Below are 17,957 nucleotides of genomic sequence, written 5' to 3' on the forward strand. Positions count from 1 at the left end.
CAGAGGCGGGGAGCCAGACGGGGCAGGTGGAAGCAGAGTGTCCAGGCAGAGGACACCACCGTGGCAAAGGTCCGCAGGCGGAGGGGTGGCACCGTCTGAGGAAGAGCAAGGGGGCCGGGATGGAGCAAGTGCGGGGGGCGGGGGGGCGGGGGGCAGTGAGGGAGGAAGTCCAAGGGGCAAGGGGGTCAGGTCATCTCAGCTCCCGGGCCTCGGGCGGATTTCCAGTTGGATTCCCAGGGGAGTCTCTACAGGTGTTTAAGCAGACGACTGGCAGGATCTGATGTAGGGTTTCAAAGGATCACCCTGGCTTCGCTATGGAGACCAGAGTGTAGGAGAGAGAGGAGAAGCAAGAAGCCCAGTTAGGAGGCCCCTGCAGTGATGGTGAGGGAGCAGGGGGACAGCAGAGGTGATGAGCTGTGGTGGGGCCAGACGGCTGAAGGGGCTGCCCGATGGACCAGCCGTGGGATGTGAGAGAAAGTGGGGAGTCAGGAACAACCCCAGCGCCTTTCTCCTGAGCCATGAGCAGGGAGCGGCACTGCCTTCAGCTGCGGTGGGAAAGGCTGTGGGCAGAGTGGTTTGAGGGGGTTGATGAAGAGTTCAGGTTTGGGCGAGCTGATAAGAATTTAAGATTTCTGTGTGGAGACGTTCAAGTAAGCAGATGGACACATGGCTCTGGGGCTCCAAAGAGAAGGGTGCTCTCGAGGTACAACTCTGGAGTATTTCATCTGTCACTGATATCACTGTTAATAATAACAACCCAATGTATTATTCGAGGTTCAAACAAATACTGGGGTTCCTGCTGCAGCGCAGTGGGTTGAGAATCCAACTGCAGTGGCTTGGGTCGCCGTGGAAGCACGGGTTTGATCCCCTGCCTGGTGTAGTGGGTTAAAGGATCCAGTGTTGCCACAGCTGAAGCGTAGGTCACAGCTCTGGCTCGGACTCAATCCCTGGCCTGGGAACTTCCATATGCCACAGGTCTGGCCATAAAATTTAAAAAAATATGAAGAGCAATAAAAAATTACACACACAATATCCTTTTAGACAGAGAAGACTAAGACCAAGAATCATGAAACAAACAAAAGAAATTAACTGCTGAGTCAATGGTCATGTTCATTTCAATCACTGGAATAAAATGAAAACTGCCTTCATCGTTCCTTCCCAAGACGGGAATTTGCTCTTTTGTAAATATTTACAAGAATCTAAAAGTGACCATGTGAAACACAAGCGAGCACACAGGCTGGGATATTAACTAGAGAGTTTTCAGATCTTGAGAAATACCGAATCGATTACTGAAAGAAACAATGCCGGCTCAGAGAAGCTTCAACAAAAGAAGAATTGAAATGAAAGTGTCCTTTTTTTCTAAGTATCTGCCCTTTCAGCCTTATTCATCCCTAGGGGTGTTAAAGTGTCCCAAAAGTTTCCTTTCCAGATTCTGTTTCTAATGCATGATGACACTGGGCGAGGCTGCCGGTGGGGGCGGGGGAGGGGGGAGGAGGTGGGTGGAAGTTCTACAGCTGCAGAAGATGATGCAACTTTAAAAAATTCATCTCACCGAAAAACATTTAAAAGCCGCCAATAAACCTGCATTAGAGATGTTGCCAATGCCCCATCCCCCGAGCCTGCTGGCACAGATGTCAAAGCAAAAATTGCAGCACTAAATCAAATTACCAAACTTTCCTTAAGCACAGCACGGGTGTAGCTTATTACAATCCGGAAAATTCCACAGTATTTATCAAATCCTAAGCAAGGCTATGATGCTTAAAAGTGTACCACAGCAGACGTCATTGACAGCCACAAGCGTGATGGCTCTGGGTGTGTTGCTGTGGCAACCGCGTACTCAGCAGCAACACGCTGTCTGCCTCTCACCAACCCCAAACCAGGGGCAGAAGAAAACAGCCAGCTTCCTGATGGTAACAACCCAGGGATTCACAGGAAGGGCCATCTCCATTATTCACACATGCCGGAGCCTTCTTTCGGCAGTCTGAAACCATTCCCAGCTAGCCTCTAGAGAAAAAAGCAAAGTAAAACCCCTTTCTCCACTGCAGAACCCGTCCACATTCCCAAGCACAAAGCACCCGAGAAACATACGAGCAGAGGAGAGAGGTCGGGGGGTGCTTGAAAAGTGTATCACGGTCCTGTGTTTACCTGGGTCCAGGCATGAGGGGGCTTTTCTAAGGAGAAAACAGAGAAGGGCTGGTCCATTTGAAAAGTCATCCCGAGAAACATTCCATAGAGAGGAGATCAGTAAGAACAGCCACAGCAAACTAGAGCATGAGCCTTTCGAGGAAAGCTGTTCCCACAATGCGAGCTGCACGGGAGGAGCAGGCCACTCCCGAAGAGGCCCAGGACGTCTGGGACGCCCAGCCCTGCAAGGCACTTGTGGATGCTACACCGTAGGTTGCCATAAAACAGAAACTGTCAAACCTACCTTTTCCACCGGTAGAAAGTCATTTTCTACTTCGATTGACCTTGGTCTTAGTTTGATGGGCTTGTCTTTGAAAATATCTCCAAAGCCCACTCCCTTAACTTTCTTCGGCTGGATTGCGGCCGTGGCGACTGTCCCGTTGGCACCCTCGGATTTGGTACTGCTTGAGTCACCCCCATCACTCTCGGAGCCTGTGGTTTCCCTTAAACCTGTCAAGAGCGGGGACGGGGAAAGAAAGAGCTCAGAAATCAGCCATAGCTGTGAAGCCCCTCGCAACCAGCCAGGAAACACTCTACAGGTGTCACTGGATCCCCGATAACCTGCGCCGGGGTTTCTCGCTGAGCCCGTGAGAACGTTGCATGTGGCTGGCTCTGAGTTTCGCTCCCTCTCCCCACCCCCCGACCTCCATTTTAAAAAGTGAATTGAAACTTTTCAGAAAATCTAATTTCAAAGCAGATCTCTTTGGAAATGCGACATTTCACCTCTCCTCAGCCGGAGCCTGGTTCTCAGCCAGACCTGTTTTGTTACAGCCAGCGCAGTAACAACGCTTCCCGCCCCCTCCTCGCCTCCCCACCCAGTGAGTACCGCATACTGTACCTCCCATCTCTATGACTCATGTCAATTAGCAATTAGCAATGAAAGTAACATTTCCTAAAGGGAAACGGTAAAGCTAAAAGCCATTTAAACAAATTAGCAATTAAAGAAACCACACAAAATCATGACTGCCAAAGAATTAAATCTCTCTGGATGGCTTCACAAGGAACAAATGCACGCAGACATGCTTCTCCAGGAAAGCATTAAAGCAAACCTGACACGGAAACGCTTTCACTGGCAAGATGATCCTAGCTGTTAAGGAGGGAAACAAAGTCGCCCTCGGGGGGAGGCCGGGATGGCCCAAGCCCACAGCCCTTCTTCCCTGCTCCAACACCAGTGCTTCCCCCAAGCTGAACTCTTTTCCAAAGAGGAACTCTGGGGACTTGACACCTTTCCTTTGGCCTCCTATGGCACGTATCGGAAGTCATCAAACAGTTACCAGCCGGACAACAAGGACACTTACCTCCCCAGATTCTTTTTTCCCCAGGCTCTGCCCACAATCGTGTTCCTAAAAGGAAGAGCCTATGTGTTTCCAGTTAAGGTCTGGATGTACAGTCTTGCTTTGATGGTCAGGACATCAGTCATGCCATCAAAGAGCAGGATTCAACGGCTATTTTATGGAAAGTCTGCCATTAAACCTGTCTCCAAAAGCCTCTAGATGCGTAGAACAGCTCCTAAACCTTTACTACACATCTCCTGATGTTAGGAGGAAAGGGCATCATCAGATTTTGTTCTCTACTAGCCATGGTGTGCATTATCTTCCTATACACAGGAAGGTGGCTTCCTAGTACATAGGAATCACATGCCAAATAACTGCTCACATAAAATGTTGAGGTCATTCAAAAAAAGAAGTCTCAGTGCAGGAAGAAACTGTTAAAATGAAAACAGAGAAAATATAGAAAGGTCATTCTAAATCGATAACAAAGTTCACAATCCAATCCTTTAAACAATGGCTGTGCTTGCTGTTACTGCTGTTTTCAATAACATGGTATTTATATGCCAAAACGGAGGTTGGGAGGAGGAAGATCCCTGGTGCACATTTTAATTAACTAAAAAACAGCATTTATGAGCAAGAACAATGAGGAAGAGCCCACAACAAGGGGGTCGGCTGCAATTTCCAGGACTGGATGCAAGTGTGCAAACACGGCGAACCTCCCTGGAGTAGCTCTCCATTCGTGTGTTTATCTGTTCATTGTTTTTGGAACTATCCCTGCTGGAGATATAATTTTGGAGTCTAAATATTGTGTCATTTCCCCTTTAACAAGTTCTCATTTTGCCGTATGGATTCTTTCTGTGTGATAAATGGCTTGTATATTCTTTTCTGGTGTGGCAAGAAGCATTGGAGAGTGGAATAAAGAAATGGTTAGTGAAGAGAAACCATCATCGCCTCCCCCCCTCTCACCACCACCAGCAGCAGCAGCAGCAGCAGCAGCAGCAGCAGGCAGCAGGGCAAATGGATTAGGCCAAGTCTATTTTAGTTCTTCAAAGAGAGGAATCTGAAGGATTCTTTTCTCATTCTTCATTAGCGAGGAACACAACATTTTCACCCATTACCATTCTGATTTCACTGACCTTCTAGTTTTTGGGATTAGCCGCCTTCTGGGGGCATCTTAATAATTTCACATTAACCACTGTGAGAAACACTCTTTATGTTACACAGGGAGAGCTGGCACGGCCATTCAACCACAAAAGCATGGGCTGGGAAGGAAACACACGGCAGATTTTTCTTCCAGAAATTCTGGCAGCCTGCTCCTCTCACTTTTAAGTCCTATGTAAGTTAAATATCTGGACTGATTTCCCTTTGGAGGAAAAGAAAGGTAGCTTTTCATTTTCATGTCTGTTAGGTGCTGTACCGTTTAGCCAGCGGTGCTCGTAACCCACATTATTGTATAAAAGGTCCCTGTGTCATGCTTGGAACGCAAGGTGACACTCAAGGATAGTGCCATCCAAAGTGTAGTCTGTGGAATGGGGCCAGTTCGTGACGGGCCCTTTCCTGGTACTCAGTGGGACAAGGACTCCAAGTGTCTGTGTCTGGCAATGCTTAGAGCAGTGTGTGCTGCTGTGACTTCCAGACGTGTGGCCAGCGGACTTGGCTGGGGGAACAGGGAACAGACCCATCTCGGTCTGTCTCCCCCCTCGGGGAGGCGCAGGTGGTGCAGCGCATGTGTAGTGAAGGCCCTTGCCCATGGGACCAGGTGTCTGTCCCCAGGGTGGGGTGGGGGACAAAAAGAGACTTCGCCTCAGCCAGTTGAGAAGCGGGGCTCTGGTGTTCACACCTGAATCTTCTCTTTCATCACTGTGTATACGTCTCTACGTACACGTTTGAATACGAAGGTGGGTATTTTTCCTTCAAGGTGAAAAAAAGAACAAAGCTTCCTCAAGCTTGCTCTGGCCAGTCATATAACTAGCCAAATTACACAAAAGTCATTGCCAATAATTTCTTTAATATTCCAGCACTGATCAATTCAGAGCCGCAAGCCACTTTAATTCATTTTCTGTTTTACACTCACATGCGTAGTGCTTACTGTGTGGCAGGACTGTTCTAAGAACTTTGTGAGATTCGTTCATTAACCTCACTCGTCTGCTTCCCCTCAACCTTCGGCAGCTCTGTTTCACAGCGCAAAAGGCTACGTACTGGGCCTGTCAAAAGAAGTCTGCCGTGTGGTGATTGGCTGAATGAGCAAAGCAAAACACCACTTCTGGCATGGACTTTTCATGCCAAGTTCTTACTGCTTTGAACCCCGTGATGAAGAAGTGATTTATTGGTTTCCAATGACCCGCTCTGTGAAAGCAACAACCACGAGAGGTTGACAGCTCCATGGGAAGCCATCGTACACCACCTCAGAGGCCCAGAGATACCGGTACAAATGCATATGCCATGACAAATGTCACTGAGCCCTGCTCTGCACGCATGGTTCATGCACGCACGTCACACACATGAGAGAGGCACAAAGCAAACAGGAAAGCGCCAGGGGCTGGTGATGGGAATGCTCCCGGAGCACACGTCAAGGAGACGGCACTTATCTCGGGCGAGTTAAGTCCATGTCCTTGGATCAGAAACTCACACAGACACTTGGCAGAAGCATGAGCAGCTCAGGAAAGTGCAGCTGCATCAAAAAACACAAGTACCCAGATCTTATCTTTACAATTGCCTCCTGCTGTTAAGGTCACTCACTGTAATAGCGTCTGTGGCCCTCCGTCTTTCCCGGTGCAGCTCGGTACAGAATTGTCCCTTCAAAGGTAGTCTTTCCTGACAGTGAATGAGAGCAGAGAAGGGGAGAGAAAAACAAGAGAGGGGGAAGGGGGAGCAAATGATGGCAAAAGAAGGAAGAGGGAGAGTCTTTAACTGAGTTTGTCTTCAATGAATCCACTGTAAGAGACCATTAGGCAGAACTCAAGGATGTTACAGAATGAGTCCAGAGTCCCCATGCAACCATGACGGCAGTGAGCACCGGAACTGGAGCTCACCTCTGCAAGTGCCTGGCATGGAGATTATGCCCAATTGAAACCTGGAAGCCATTTGAACATTATAACTCAAGGGGAGGGAAACCTCAATCAACCAGAAGAAAGCCAATCGATCGGAGTCCTCACTTAATGTTCTTTTTGGAGGGTATGACCCAAACATAATACAGATTTTGGCCCATTCCTTTCTCTTCTACCCCTAGACCTAGTATGATACAAACTGATATTCATGACCCCCAAAGTCTAAACAAGGCACAAAATTCTTTTTAAAATCCTCAGTGCCTTTAAGCAAGAAAATGCACTAATATTCTCAAGGGGGGTTTTCACCGATGAGGTCTGAAACCAGTCATGGCTTCCATGTTGTGTACGGGGTTTTCTGCTTAGCGCCAAGGACACAGCAAACCCTCTTTCTTGAAACCCTTGAACTGAGGTTTTGCCACATCAGTCATGAGACTGTACTCAAGCATGAGGACATAGGACTCATCCAGTATCAAATGTCAAACTATCTTCTTCTCTGTTGTTACAAGCAGAGGTTATCAACAGCAAAAGACTGGACACAAGGTTAAAGCCCAAATCTCTCTGGAATCATGAGTACATAGAATACACACACTCCCCCCCCCACACACACACACGCACACCATACAAAGAGTACCATTCACAGGTAAAATGGTTTGATAAAGGCAAATTCAATTAATATATGTATTACTTTAGGTTATTCAAGAAATAGGCTCTATTATGGCTTGTGAGCTAAATATCAAACCAGAGGCCAGTCACATGGCTCCCTCATACTAAGTCTGAGGGATGAAAAGGTAGGCCATGTTTACAGAGAAGCAGAGAGCAGAAGTGAGGGAGAGAGCAAAAAGTCTCACTTTTTAGAAACACTCTTTAGGAAAGTGGGAAATCCCATTAGGAGCCATCAACTCAACTTTGAGGGCAGGTTACTCCTAATGCATGAAAGGAATTGTAAATGATTAGATCAACAAATTAAACGGAATCGGGTATTTCTAACTTCCGTGTCCTACGGGCACGGTGGGACACTGGTGTTCTGAAATCTGCCTTTTTTGACAGATGTGTTCGGTCTGATTAAAGTAAAAACTTGGATGTTCAAATCACTGGCTACATACGAATAATCCAAAGAAACAAGTGTTTCAAATGTTCTTGTTAGACTTGTAGCTCTTGAGAACTTTGATGACAGAGTGGAACAAGTAACAGCTAGTTTTTTTTGGGGGGGGGTGTGGATTTTTATTCTGATTAACTTCAATCATGAAGGTAATATTACTCCAAGGAATGCAGCTGCTATGTGAGCTGGGACCCCCAGAAGAAAACTAAATGACAGCAGCCCTCCAGGTGTCAGAAAAAGTAAGTATAAGAAAATGAAATCAGTATTTTGATAAAGTTCCTGTAAGTACAATAGAACCTCCCCGCATTTTTCCCCTGGACCAAGTCTGAGAACCAATGAAGTAGACATGGCCTTGAGGTCTCTGAATGGCCAAGCATTTCTGCAAAGTCCCTCTGTCCACCGGCAACAAGGTGAGTGGAAATGGTGCCTGGGTTGGGGGTGAATGAGGGTACCCACAATCTGTCTTAAGAGGACAAGAGATGGACAATTGGAAAGTCCACGAATGTGAGTGCTGTTTATCTTATGGGGGAAAGACTCTATCATCACCATTAAATATTAGTACTTAAAGGCAGCAAACACTGTCAGAGGGAAGAGTTTTAAAGTTTCAACACAAAATCATATGCTTACACTGGCATCTAACGTTTGCCTGAAACTCTATTTCGTCAATTTGCTAACTGTTCTTTACGGCCAAGAGAATGTCATAAACAAAACAAATGTCATCTAATATTAAAAAGAAAAAAGTATTACGACACCAAAGCATGGGCGGTTGCCAGCCTGGCTTTAGTTTTTATAGGCAAGGGGCACTAGGTAATCCATTTCTTACAGTGAATGAAATGTAATATTTCTATATGGTGGGAGTGGTTTGCCCTAAGTTTTATTTACTTATTTATTTAGGCTTTTTAGGGCCCCACCCACGGCATATGGAGGTTCCCAGGCTAGGGGTTGAATCAGAGCTGCAGCTGCCAGCCTCCACCACAGCCACAGCAACGCCAGATCCTTAACCCACTGAGCGAGGGCAGGGATTGAACCCGAAACCTCATGGTTCCTAGTTGGACTCGTTTCCACTGCGCCACAAATGGGAACTCCTGCCTTAAGTTTTAAAAGGCCATCTCCATCTTTGCCTTTGCTTGACAAGTCGCTAAAGTATCTAAATCTAAAACTCAAACATAAAGAATGAGGAAAAATGAGAAACTACGTTCAAACTAAAATATCATGGTTATTAATGGTTAAAGAAGAAAATGCAAAATTTCTCCACCTGAAAACTATGGGAAATAGCTTAAAATGTTTCTGTAGCTAAATGATTTTTTTTAAGAAAACAACAAGAATACCTTTTAGTTTTACAACACTTATTTTATAATGTAAGCAATTAAATAATATCAAAAAGATGTTAGAAACAGAAGCCTCATTTATATTTTAACTGTGAAATAAAATACATATGAGATTGAAACTGGACAACAGTCCTATCTGGATTTCTTTGCCTCTATGTCCAAATAAATCTTACAGATGAAGGATTTTTCTCTTACTAGAATTTGATGCAATAATGTAATATGAATATAATTTGTAATTAATTTTATTTCACATCTTTTAGTCAATACTAGCATGTGCACAATTGCAGCTGAAAAGGTCATGGACTCATCATCATCTGTGATAATAAGGAGAAATAAGCTAAATTATACTCAGACTTGAAATCTGTCAGAGCTCTGAGAAAAGGTGAACTCCAGGCCATAACGGAGGCGATAACAATGTGTGTGTGAGTTACACGCAGGAAGTTCGGCATCTAATTGTGGCCTCGTCCCTCAGAAGCCAGGCCACACCCGGGACTTCATCTCACTGGGCTTTAGGGTTCTCATCTGACACCCGGCTAGATGATCCCTCAATTCCTTTCCATCCCTCACCTGAGATCCTGCCCGCGCAAGTACTGCAAACCCTTGGAGCTGTTTTATTTTCTAAAGATCTAATTTACTCAATACTTTTTGTCACTATTGATCTGTTACATGGGAGCCCATTTCACACTTTTTAAAAAAAAAATCCCTGCTTTTGTACGATTGTGCAAGCCCTAATGAGTAAATGAATCTGGGTGATAACCATCTGTGGCTGCTAATATTCAAAAAGATCCTGCTGGGTAGCCCTGGGAACTATGTCTGGTCACTTAGAACGGACCATAACAATGTGAGAAAAAAGAATGGATACATGCATGTGTAACTGGGTCACCTTGCTGTACAGTAGAAAATTGACAGAACACTGTAAACCAGCTATAATGGAAAAAAATAAAAATCATTATATATATATATATATATATATAAAGACAGCCAGACATTCTGAGGCTCCAGTTAGACTATTCATCACCACCAATGCAGTAGTTTTGTACCCCAACCCCCAAAAATCTCTCTCTCAAGCCTGAGTTAAATCAAGGCTCTAGACCTAATGATCAATTTACAGGAATGTAGAGTAATGACATAGCAGAGATGAAATCAGCAAAAGGCAGACTATGGGAGACTAATGGGCAAAGGACCTCGTTCCTTCAATTAAAAAGTAGCAAGGAGAAAAGGAGACCTGGAGGAAGAATCTCGAGATTCGAAGAGAGTGGAGACATATCAATCAATCACCATATATGTACCTTCTTTGGATACAGATTCAAACTAACAGATTGTATTTAAAAAACAGAAGACTTGGAGTTCCCACCATGGCTCAGCGAAAACGAATCCAACTAGGAACCATGAGGTTGCAGGTTCGATCCCTGGCTTTGCTCAGCAGGTCAAGGATCCTGTGTTGTCATGAGCTGTGGTGTAGGTCGCAGACTCGGCTCGGATCTGGCGTTGCCGTGGCTCTGGCGTAGGCCAGCGGGTACAGCTCTGATTAGACCCCTAGCCTGGGAACCTCCATATGCCACGGGTGTGGCCCTAAAAAGACAGAAAAAAAAATAAATAAAAAATAAAATAAAAAAACAGAAGACTATTAGGGGAAAGTAAATGATATAGTTAATTACTTTGAGGAACCGCTGTATTATTATCATTATGAGTGATAACAGTATTGACACATATCGAAACATTTATGGATGAAAAAATAAATAAATAAAAAATAAAACATGCTATCTAGAGTTTGCTTCAAAATAACATGGACTTCATCATACTATCCTCTCAACTTGCGTATATTAGAAATTTTCTAGGAGTTCCTGCTGTGGTGCAACGGGCTTGGCAGCATCTTGGGAGTGCTAGGACACAGGTTCAATCCCTGGCCTGGCACAGTGGGTTAAGCTTAGGTTGCAGCCACAGCTTGGAACTGATCCCTGGTCCAGGGACTCCATATGCCTCGGGGTGGCCAAAAAAAAAAAAAAATTCTACGATAACAAGTTTATAAAAATCTTTTTGAAGAGTTCCTACCATGGCACAATGAGTTAAGAATCCGACTGCAGCGGCTGGAGTTGTTTGATCCTGGCCCGGGTGCAGCAGGTTAAAGGATCCAGTGTTGCTGCAGCTGTGGTGAACATCACAACTGTGGCTTGGATTCAATCCCTGGCCTATAGGAACTTCCATATGGCACAGGGGCAGCCATGAAATTACAAAAAGAAAAAAAATCTTTTTGAAAAAGTACCTTTAAGGTTTCATAAATTCTATGAAAGGGAAAGATGCTTTCGGATTTAAACAGACAGCAAAAAGTTTCCACTACTACATAAAAATGAATTTTCTTATCCGAAAGAAAATGTTTAAATCAACATATCAGCCAACACAATTGCTGGAACTCTCTCCTTGATAGATTAGATTACCCTAAACAAAGATCTAAAGGTTTAGAGATTTTCATCATCAACCACCATACAAAAATGCATCAGGGTTAAAAAAAAAAAAAAAAAGCAAGTTCAAGCAATTTGCACCTGCCATTCAAAGCTAAAAACGCCTCCTCAGAGTAAGAAAGGATTCAGCAAGCATTTACTGAACACCTACCATGTGTCAAGCTGTCTTGGCACACTTCCTTATAAATACAATGCGATGTTTCTTCAAGTGCATTCATCCACTGGTTGACAAAACTCAAGTGAATAACTATCCTCAAACACTTTATGAAAGTAGAAATGTGAAGAGTGCAAATATCAAATAAGTGTGTGCACATACACGGGTGTGTGTGTGTGTGTGTGTGTGTACCAGAGACGTATAAGGATACAATGAGCACAAAGTTTTCTTCATATGTGTCAGGATACAGATTTTATCTGTCTTAAAGAAAACCCTCCTCTAATGTCTACTAGCAATTAAATTGAGAGGATTTTTATATAATGTCGGTGGGAGCTCTAAAAATTACCAAAACGGTGCAAACATTAGGAATTTGACTTACTCCCAGGGCCATGTGTTAATTAAGCAGTCTCTGTGAAAAGTAACTGTAATTTACGAAGGGTGTTGTGGGCTGGTCTAACAAAGACCTGTTTTTTTTTTTTTGTTTTTGCTTTTTAGGGCCGCACCCACGGCATATGGAAGTTCCCAGGCTGGGGGACGAATTGGAGCTGCAGCTGCCAGCCTAAACCACAGCCACGGCAATACAGGATCTGAGCCACATTGGCAACCTACACCACCGCTCACGGCAATGCCAGATCCTTAACCCACTGAGCGAGACCAGGGATTGAACCCACATCCTCATGGATACTAGTCAGGTTCATTACCACTGAGCCACAGTGGGAACTCCAAGGCCCTTATTAACTACAATAGCTCATACCAGAGTAAAAAGCTAGGGATCTTTTGTGCATTTTGTACATCTGCCTTTCTCAGTTCTATGATAAAAGCAAATATGCATTTACTGGAGTTATACAAGATGTAATTGCTGGGAAAACTGCAAGAAGGGTTCATGGAACCTTCCTGCACAGCTTTTTTTTGGGGGGGGGAGCAACTTTCTATGACCCTATCATTATTTCAAAACAAAAGGTGTTCTCTGGTAAAGTCATGAAACTACTAACACCATTCTCTGGGGATAGAAAATAAGTAGGTTCATTTTAAAACCAAAGGTTCCACTTAGACAAATCTTACCACTGTACATAATTTCTGCATGTGATCTGATGTAATATACTGTACGATCAGAGTGCAAACAGCCTGAACAGCCTGTCAGAACACTGAGAGGTGGCATTTCTCTCAGTTTCAGGGGATTATTTCAATTTAGGAAGCCACGGGGACATTATAATCACACCTGCTTTCCTATGAAGCCTTTTATGACTACCACTGTCCATCCATCTCAGGGAACTGGCTGCTCTCACCTTTGTACCCCACTGTTCCTCAGTCGCCCGGTTAGCAGCGCACTGGGGGTCCTTTCCGACCTGCTGATTTGTGCACCCCTTTTCTGCAATGTAAGCTGCCTGAAGACAGGCACCCTATCTGAGCTGTCTTTGTATAGCTCCAGGGCCTTGAACAGTTTCTCAGTACCTACAGGGGCTAAATAAAGGTTGAATTAATGAAGAATAGAAGAAAAGAAGGAAAAAAGGATGGCTGGATGAATGGATATGGACAGAGGAAGAGATAGACAGATGGGCCCTCGTCTTAACCACACACAGGAAAACTAGAAAAGCTGTGAAGTTCTTTCGCAAGCATCCATCCTTGTTAGGAGACCAGGGACCTCAAAAATCTCTCAACAAAGGAGAGATCCTGTGGTAACTACACAGGGCTGCTGAAACTACTGTGCTCTCCTAGTCCTGAAATGGCAGGGTTTTAATTGATTGAGTGTTGAGTCTCCATAAGGAAACAGCCCCTTCCGAGCATGTGACGGAAGGCTAAGTGACCAGGGAGACCATTTCACTCAGCCTCCTAACCTCCTGCCCCAGGAATCCTAGCACCATGTGTATTTGGCTGAGGGATCAAGCAGGGTCGAATTCCATATTATTGACTTGGAGTTAAGAGGAGACAGTTTATTTCAACAGCTCCAAAAATACAAGACGTGTTACTTCTCCAAGCTCCAGCTCTGAGAGCACACCTAACATGGAAGGATACCAAGAGGTCAAGGTTCTCCCAAAGACCTCCCCAGATCTCCTCTTCTGAATCCTTGGAAGAATCCCAAAGTAACTTCCAGACGCAGAGTCACTGTTTCAGGGAGCACAGTACCAGCTGATGTGCAAGCAGCCTCAACATACTACCTGGCTATGTCCCAAGAGTCAATCATGACTAACAAGGAAAGTGACACTTTACAGAGGGTCTTCTATGGGTGAGGTGGTTTATATACATTATTGCTATTGGAACTCATAACACGCTTACCAATGGAAATAATGGTATAATGACAGGCTTTGGTCCTCCCTCCAAGAGTGCCCATCCAATCCGCAATACCCCCGAGAGAGAGTACTGTTATTATCGGACCCAGTTGCCAGGCATGATACTATTCCAGTGTATAAAAGGAGACGTCAGGGCAGTTAGAATTCTAATGTGCAATTTGGAAGCTATAGTGACTCCCTCTTCCATGGGGTCAAGGACACTTTCTGTCCTCCTGGCCACACTCACAGGCTGGACCATGTTAGCAGAGACTCTCCTTGCCCCAAATGAGAGAAGGCAGCAAGAGCTTCCAGATGCTTCATTTGCTCCAAAATCACCTCCTGTTCTTCCTACCATAGACCCCAGGATGGAATGAGCTTCAGGGGTGGAGGGTCCCAGACATTAGAAGTAGAGGGAAAACGTGTAGTTGAAGCCACCGACCCAACCGGCCAGCGCCTCGGAAACGCCAAATGAAGGAGGTCGCCTGAGTGCGACTCCAGAAATGGCTTCACTTCCAAACTGCCAATCTGCCCACTCATGCTACTGGTTCAACAAGAGACATGACGAACTTGAAAATACGGCTCAAGGTGGCTTTCTCCGAATGGAAAAGAAAGCTGTTGAAGAATTATTTTGACAGGACTGAGCTGTCCCCTTCTTGTTAGAAAGGAACGTCTGCAGCCCCGGGTGGTGCCAAACCACTGTGACCCAGTCGAGCCTCTATGACACTCACACCCATGACCTTGGCTCAAGACGGCACAAGAGATACACAGACGCCCACGTAGGAAGTCGGGTTAGCGACTGGGAGAACAAAGCTTCCCGGTCCTGACCTTTTGCTCCGTGAGCTGGAAAGGGCAGCAGAGAAGCTGGAGGGAGGAGAGCTTCAGGCCCTGGAGAGAGAAAGACCTGGAGTTCGTTCTCACCACCGTGGAAGGACATGCACACTCCCCCAGGGTGGGGCTGGGCCCTTGGCTGCCTTGGCAAACTTTCAAGGGAGTTGGCACATACTCGTCCTGAACATCGCCCATCGCCCTTCTCACCACCAGCAATTTGGATGTGTGTGTGTGTGTGTGTGTGTGCGCGCGCGCACGTGCCATTTTCTCCAACTTCCTCAAAACATGCTGAGATATATTAACAATCTCACTTGGTTCATTGTAAAAATAACTACAACTTGAAGTGGGTGACACTTTAGAAGCATACAGAGGCACAGCAATACGGGCCATCCCTGCGGGGAGTGTTACGGTGGCATGAAGACTAACAGTCACCTATCCATAGGGTGCGTTTGTGCACAAGTAAAAGCATGCACATCACACCCTGACAGCGATAGACCTACTAAACCATGGTGAGTTAAGGCCGCATAACCAAGAAAATACTCGGGAGTTTCTGTCACAGCCTCTCGGAACAGCAGGAAGGTGGGAGCAGCACACGTGGGTGCCCCTCCCCACCCCCGCCTTGCGTGGTGGGAGGACTTCCTTACTTGACTTGGAGAGCTGCTCGTCCTGGGAAATGCCGAGGTCATCTGACTCCCCTGAAAGCTCCTTGATGAAGTTGGAAGGAAACATTCCAGTCTTTCCATTGAGCACACCTTCCCACCATCCTTCTTCTACCTGCGCGGATTAGAACAGAGAACAGAGACGGGGTTTGGGTTAGACTTGGCGCTTCCCAGTTTTCTCTCCCATCTGTACAGTGCAGAGTACAAAGCCCACACAGGGAGAGCTGCGGGACCCAAAGCTTACAAGCTGGCAGGGAATAAGAAAGCAGACCCCACAGAGTCTCGAGATTCAGACTCAGGAAGTGGGGTCTGACCTGGGGGCCATAAACGCAAAATGAAAAGAATTAACACTTCATTTCCGCTAACTTCCAACTGAAATCTGGTGTTTCCTTTGATTAGTAATATAGGTAACATACCACAGTAATAGAAGGACCTGTGACCTGACACCAACCAAATTGTGTTTGCCCATCACATCATTGCTACTGTGAAGTGGTGCTAGCTATCACATCTGTTGGGAGATCTTGTAATTTAATGTATTAATAAGGAATCATTTACACTTCATAATAAAGAAATACACAGAGATTAGTAAAACGAAATTTGCTTTTAAGATAGCTTGATGGCTACTTTAAAATCAATGGTTACCTTTGTCATCTTATACGTTTATTTTATCCATATAAAGCCATTATTTAAAAACTGAGAATCGCTTTCCCAGATTACCCAAACTAACTAGACAGCCTAGCGAAAACACTTAAGAACGTGTGGAGTAAAAACTCAATCAGAAGGTAGAAGGACTCCCTGCAGGTTTCTGGAAGCTTCTAGATTACCTGAGAAGAACTGATATGGGATGAAGGGAGGGACAGAGGGGGCAGCCAGACATAGTCATCTGGGTGCAGGAGTGAAGGCTGGATCTGGGGGAGGGGTGATAATGACCAAGGCAGGTGTGTATTTCAGGCTTTGTGAGGTATAAGCTGGTCTTCAGCAAGCAATCAGTTGAGATGAGTGAGGTAAGAGTTAAAAAAAAAAAAAAAAAGTCATCCCAAGATTTTGCGATGGAACCACTGGCAGAGCAGCAGAAGTCAGAACAGTGAACTGGCTTCTTGGAGGAAAATAATAGGGCATTTTGAGAACAAGGAAGTATTCAGTTAGCCGTATGGTGTGGCATAATAGAAAGAGACCTAGAACCTTTGCACTTTTTTTTACCATGTGCATGTATTACCTACTCAAATCAATCAATATAATTTTAAAGCTTAAATAATTAAAATCAAAAAGAAAAATCAGAGTCATAAGCCCAGTTCAACTCCTATCCTAAAACTTAGCAGTTGTGTGACTCTTCAAATTTCCTAAAAACTGAACCCTGGTCTTCCTCCTCTCTGTACAATGGGATAATTAATACACTGATGATTACATATAATTAGTAATCAGCGTTAGAAATAGATGTATCATGACTCTGCATTAGGGCCTGGAGACAAAGGACTGTACAGGACACGTCCATCTCCCAAGGTAGAAAGGGAAAGTGGTTTAAAGACATTGGAGGGTGGGCATGACCAAAATCTTAGCAATGCGAGGGAAGCAGCCAAGAAAACAACCACGACTTAGCACAAACCAAATGTGTTACACAAAACTGAGCTTGCTGAGATAGGGATGCTAAAGGCTTGAAGAAAAAAGGAATCAAAGCTAAAGCTGGCCTTCAAGAGCAGAAATGACAGATTTAAGTAGAGGAGGGTGGGTGTGAGAGACATTGCAGGGAATGCTGATAGATTGGCGGAACAGAAACAGCCCGAATGGTGGTTAGAGCATGTATTAGAGAGCTCATGGGATACAGGCTCATTGAATGGCCATTATATCTGCATGATCGAAGAATCTTCGGGAAAGAATCCAGACAAGGCACCCATGCAGGACTGTCCCTATTCAATAGCAAATCGAGGCATTTAACAGCATTTCCGCTGAAATCATTCAACGTTTCTATGCCAACTCAACTGATATGTATTATTCTTTCAAGGAGCTTTTTATAGGATTAGAATGGTTAGGAAGCTTCGCCATAAGCCTGAATATAAATAGTCACAGGATTTGTAGCATGGGGTCCTTTGTGCTTGTCCTGAATAAGGAACCACAGAATGACCTTCTTTCTCCCAGAAATCACTGGGCAGGAAGGAAAGACCAAGGGCGCAGACCACAAATGAGCAGTCCCTGGCGTAATCCCCGACAGCACAGGACAGCAGGGCCAATTCCATTTGATTCCGGTTGACAGTATCTAAAATGTTCCTGTTCCCAGTAATAAGTGGCTCCGGCCTGCGTTCCCTGAAGGAAGGGCTCCTGATGTGTGGGATCAGCAGGCTGCTTGCTGGGAAAACAGGGGTGTCTTCACCTTGTCACACCCCCAGATGCCCGCATCACTGTCACAGCACAGTCTGAGAGGAGTGGCCCACAGGGAAATAGCAGACGTCTGTCATCAGCCTTGCAGTGCGCAGAGGAGCAGACAATCAAACCACTGCTCATCGCCTGGAGGGTACACTTCCCGTTACAGGCACCACAGAGGGGGCGGGAGTCTGTCCCCAGTAGCGGAGAGAGCTGTTCGCTACTGTTTCTTCCCAAAGACTGCTGCTTTGGTGGCAAGATTCAGGCTGGAGATATGAGAAAAATGATCCTCACCCTCACACTATT

The 17,957-nt window shown here is 45.3% G+C and overlaps 1 protein-coding gene across 17 annotated transcripts in view; it reads right to left on the reverse strand.

Moving 5' to 3' along the window:
• SH3KBP1 (SH3 domain containing kinase binding protein 1) overlaps window positions 1-17,957 on the reverse strand; it is a 343,775-nt gene that overhangs the window by 145,611 nt on the left and 180,207 nt on the right. For 11 of the 17 annotated variants that reach the window (XR_014835801.1, XR_014835802.1, XM_013985983.3 and 8 more), the window contains 2 exons: window positions 15,282-15,411; window positions 2,429-2,634 (listed from right to left, as the gene is read on the reverse strand). Coding sequence is in view for 14 of the 17 variants with exons in the window: in XM_013985983.3 (XP_013841437.2) it covers window positions 2,429-2,634; window positions 15,282-15,411 (336 nt within the window). In the remaining 3 variants the exon portion in view is untranslated. Of the gene's footprint in view, window positions 1-2,428; window positions 2,635-3,482; window positions 3,528-6,194; window positions 6,270-14,634; window positions 14,695-15,281; window positions 15,412-17,957 lie in introns of those variants that run through there. The other 6 variants (XM_085008686.1, XM_085008683.1, XM_085008687.1 and 3 more) reach the window with 4 other exon arrangements.

The sequence above is a fragment of the Sus scrofa genome, chromosome X (assembly GCF_054392235.1).
Source record: "Sus scrofa isolate SSC_HxYL_T2T_F1_AM1 chromosome X, Sscrofa_HxYL_maternal_Yorkshire_Landrace_v2.0, whole genome shotgun sequence".
Classification (NCBI taxonomy): domain Eukaryota; kingdom Metazoa; phylum Chordata; class Mammalia; order Artiodactyla; family Suidae; genus Sus; species Sus scrofa.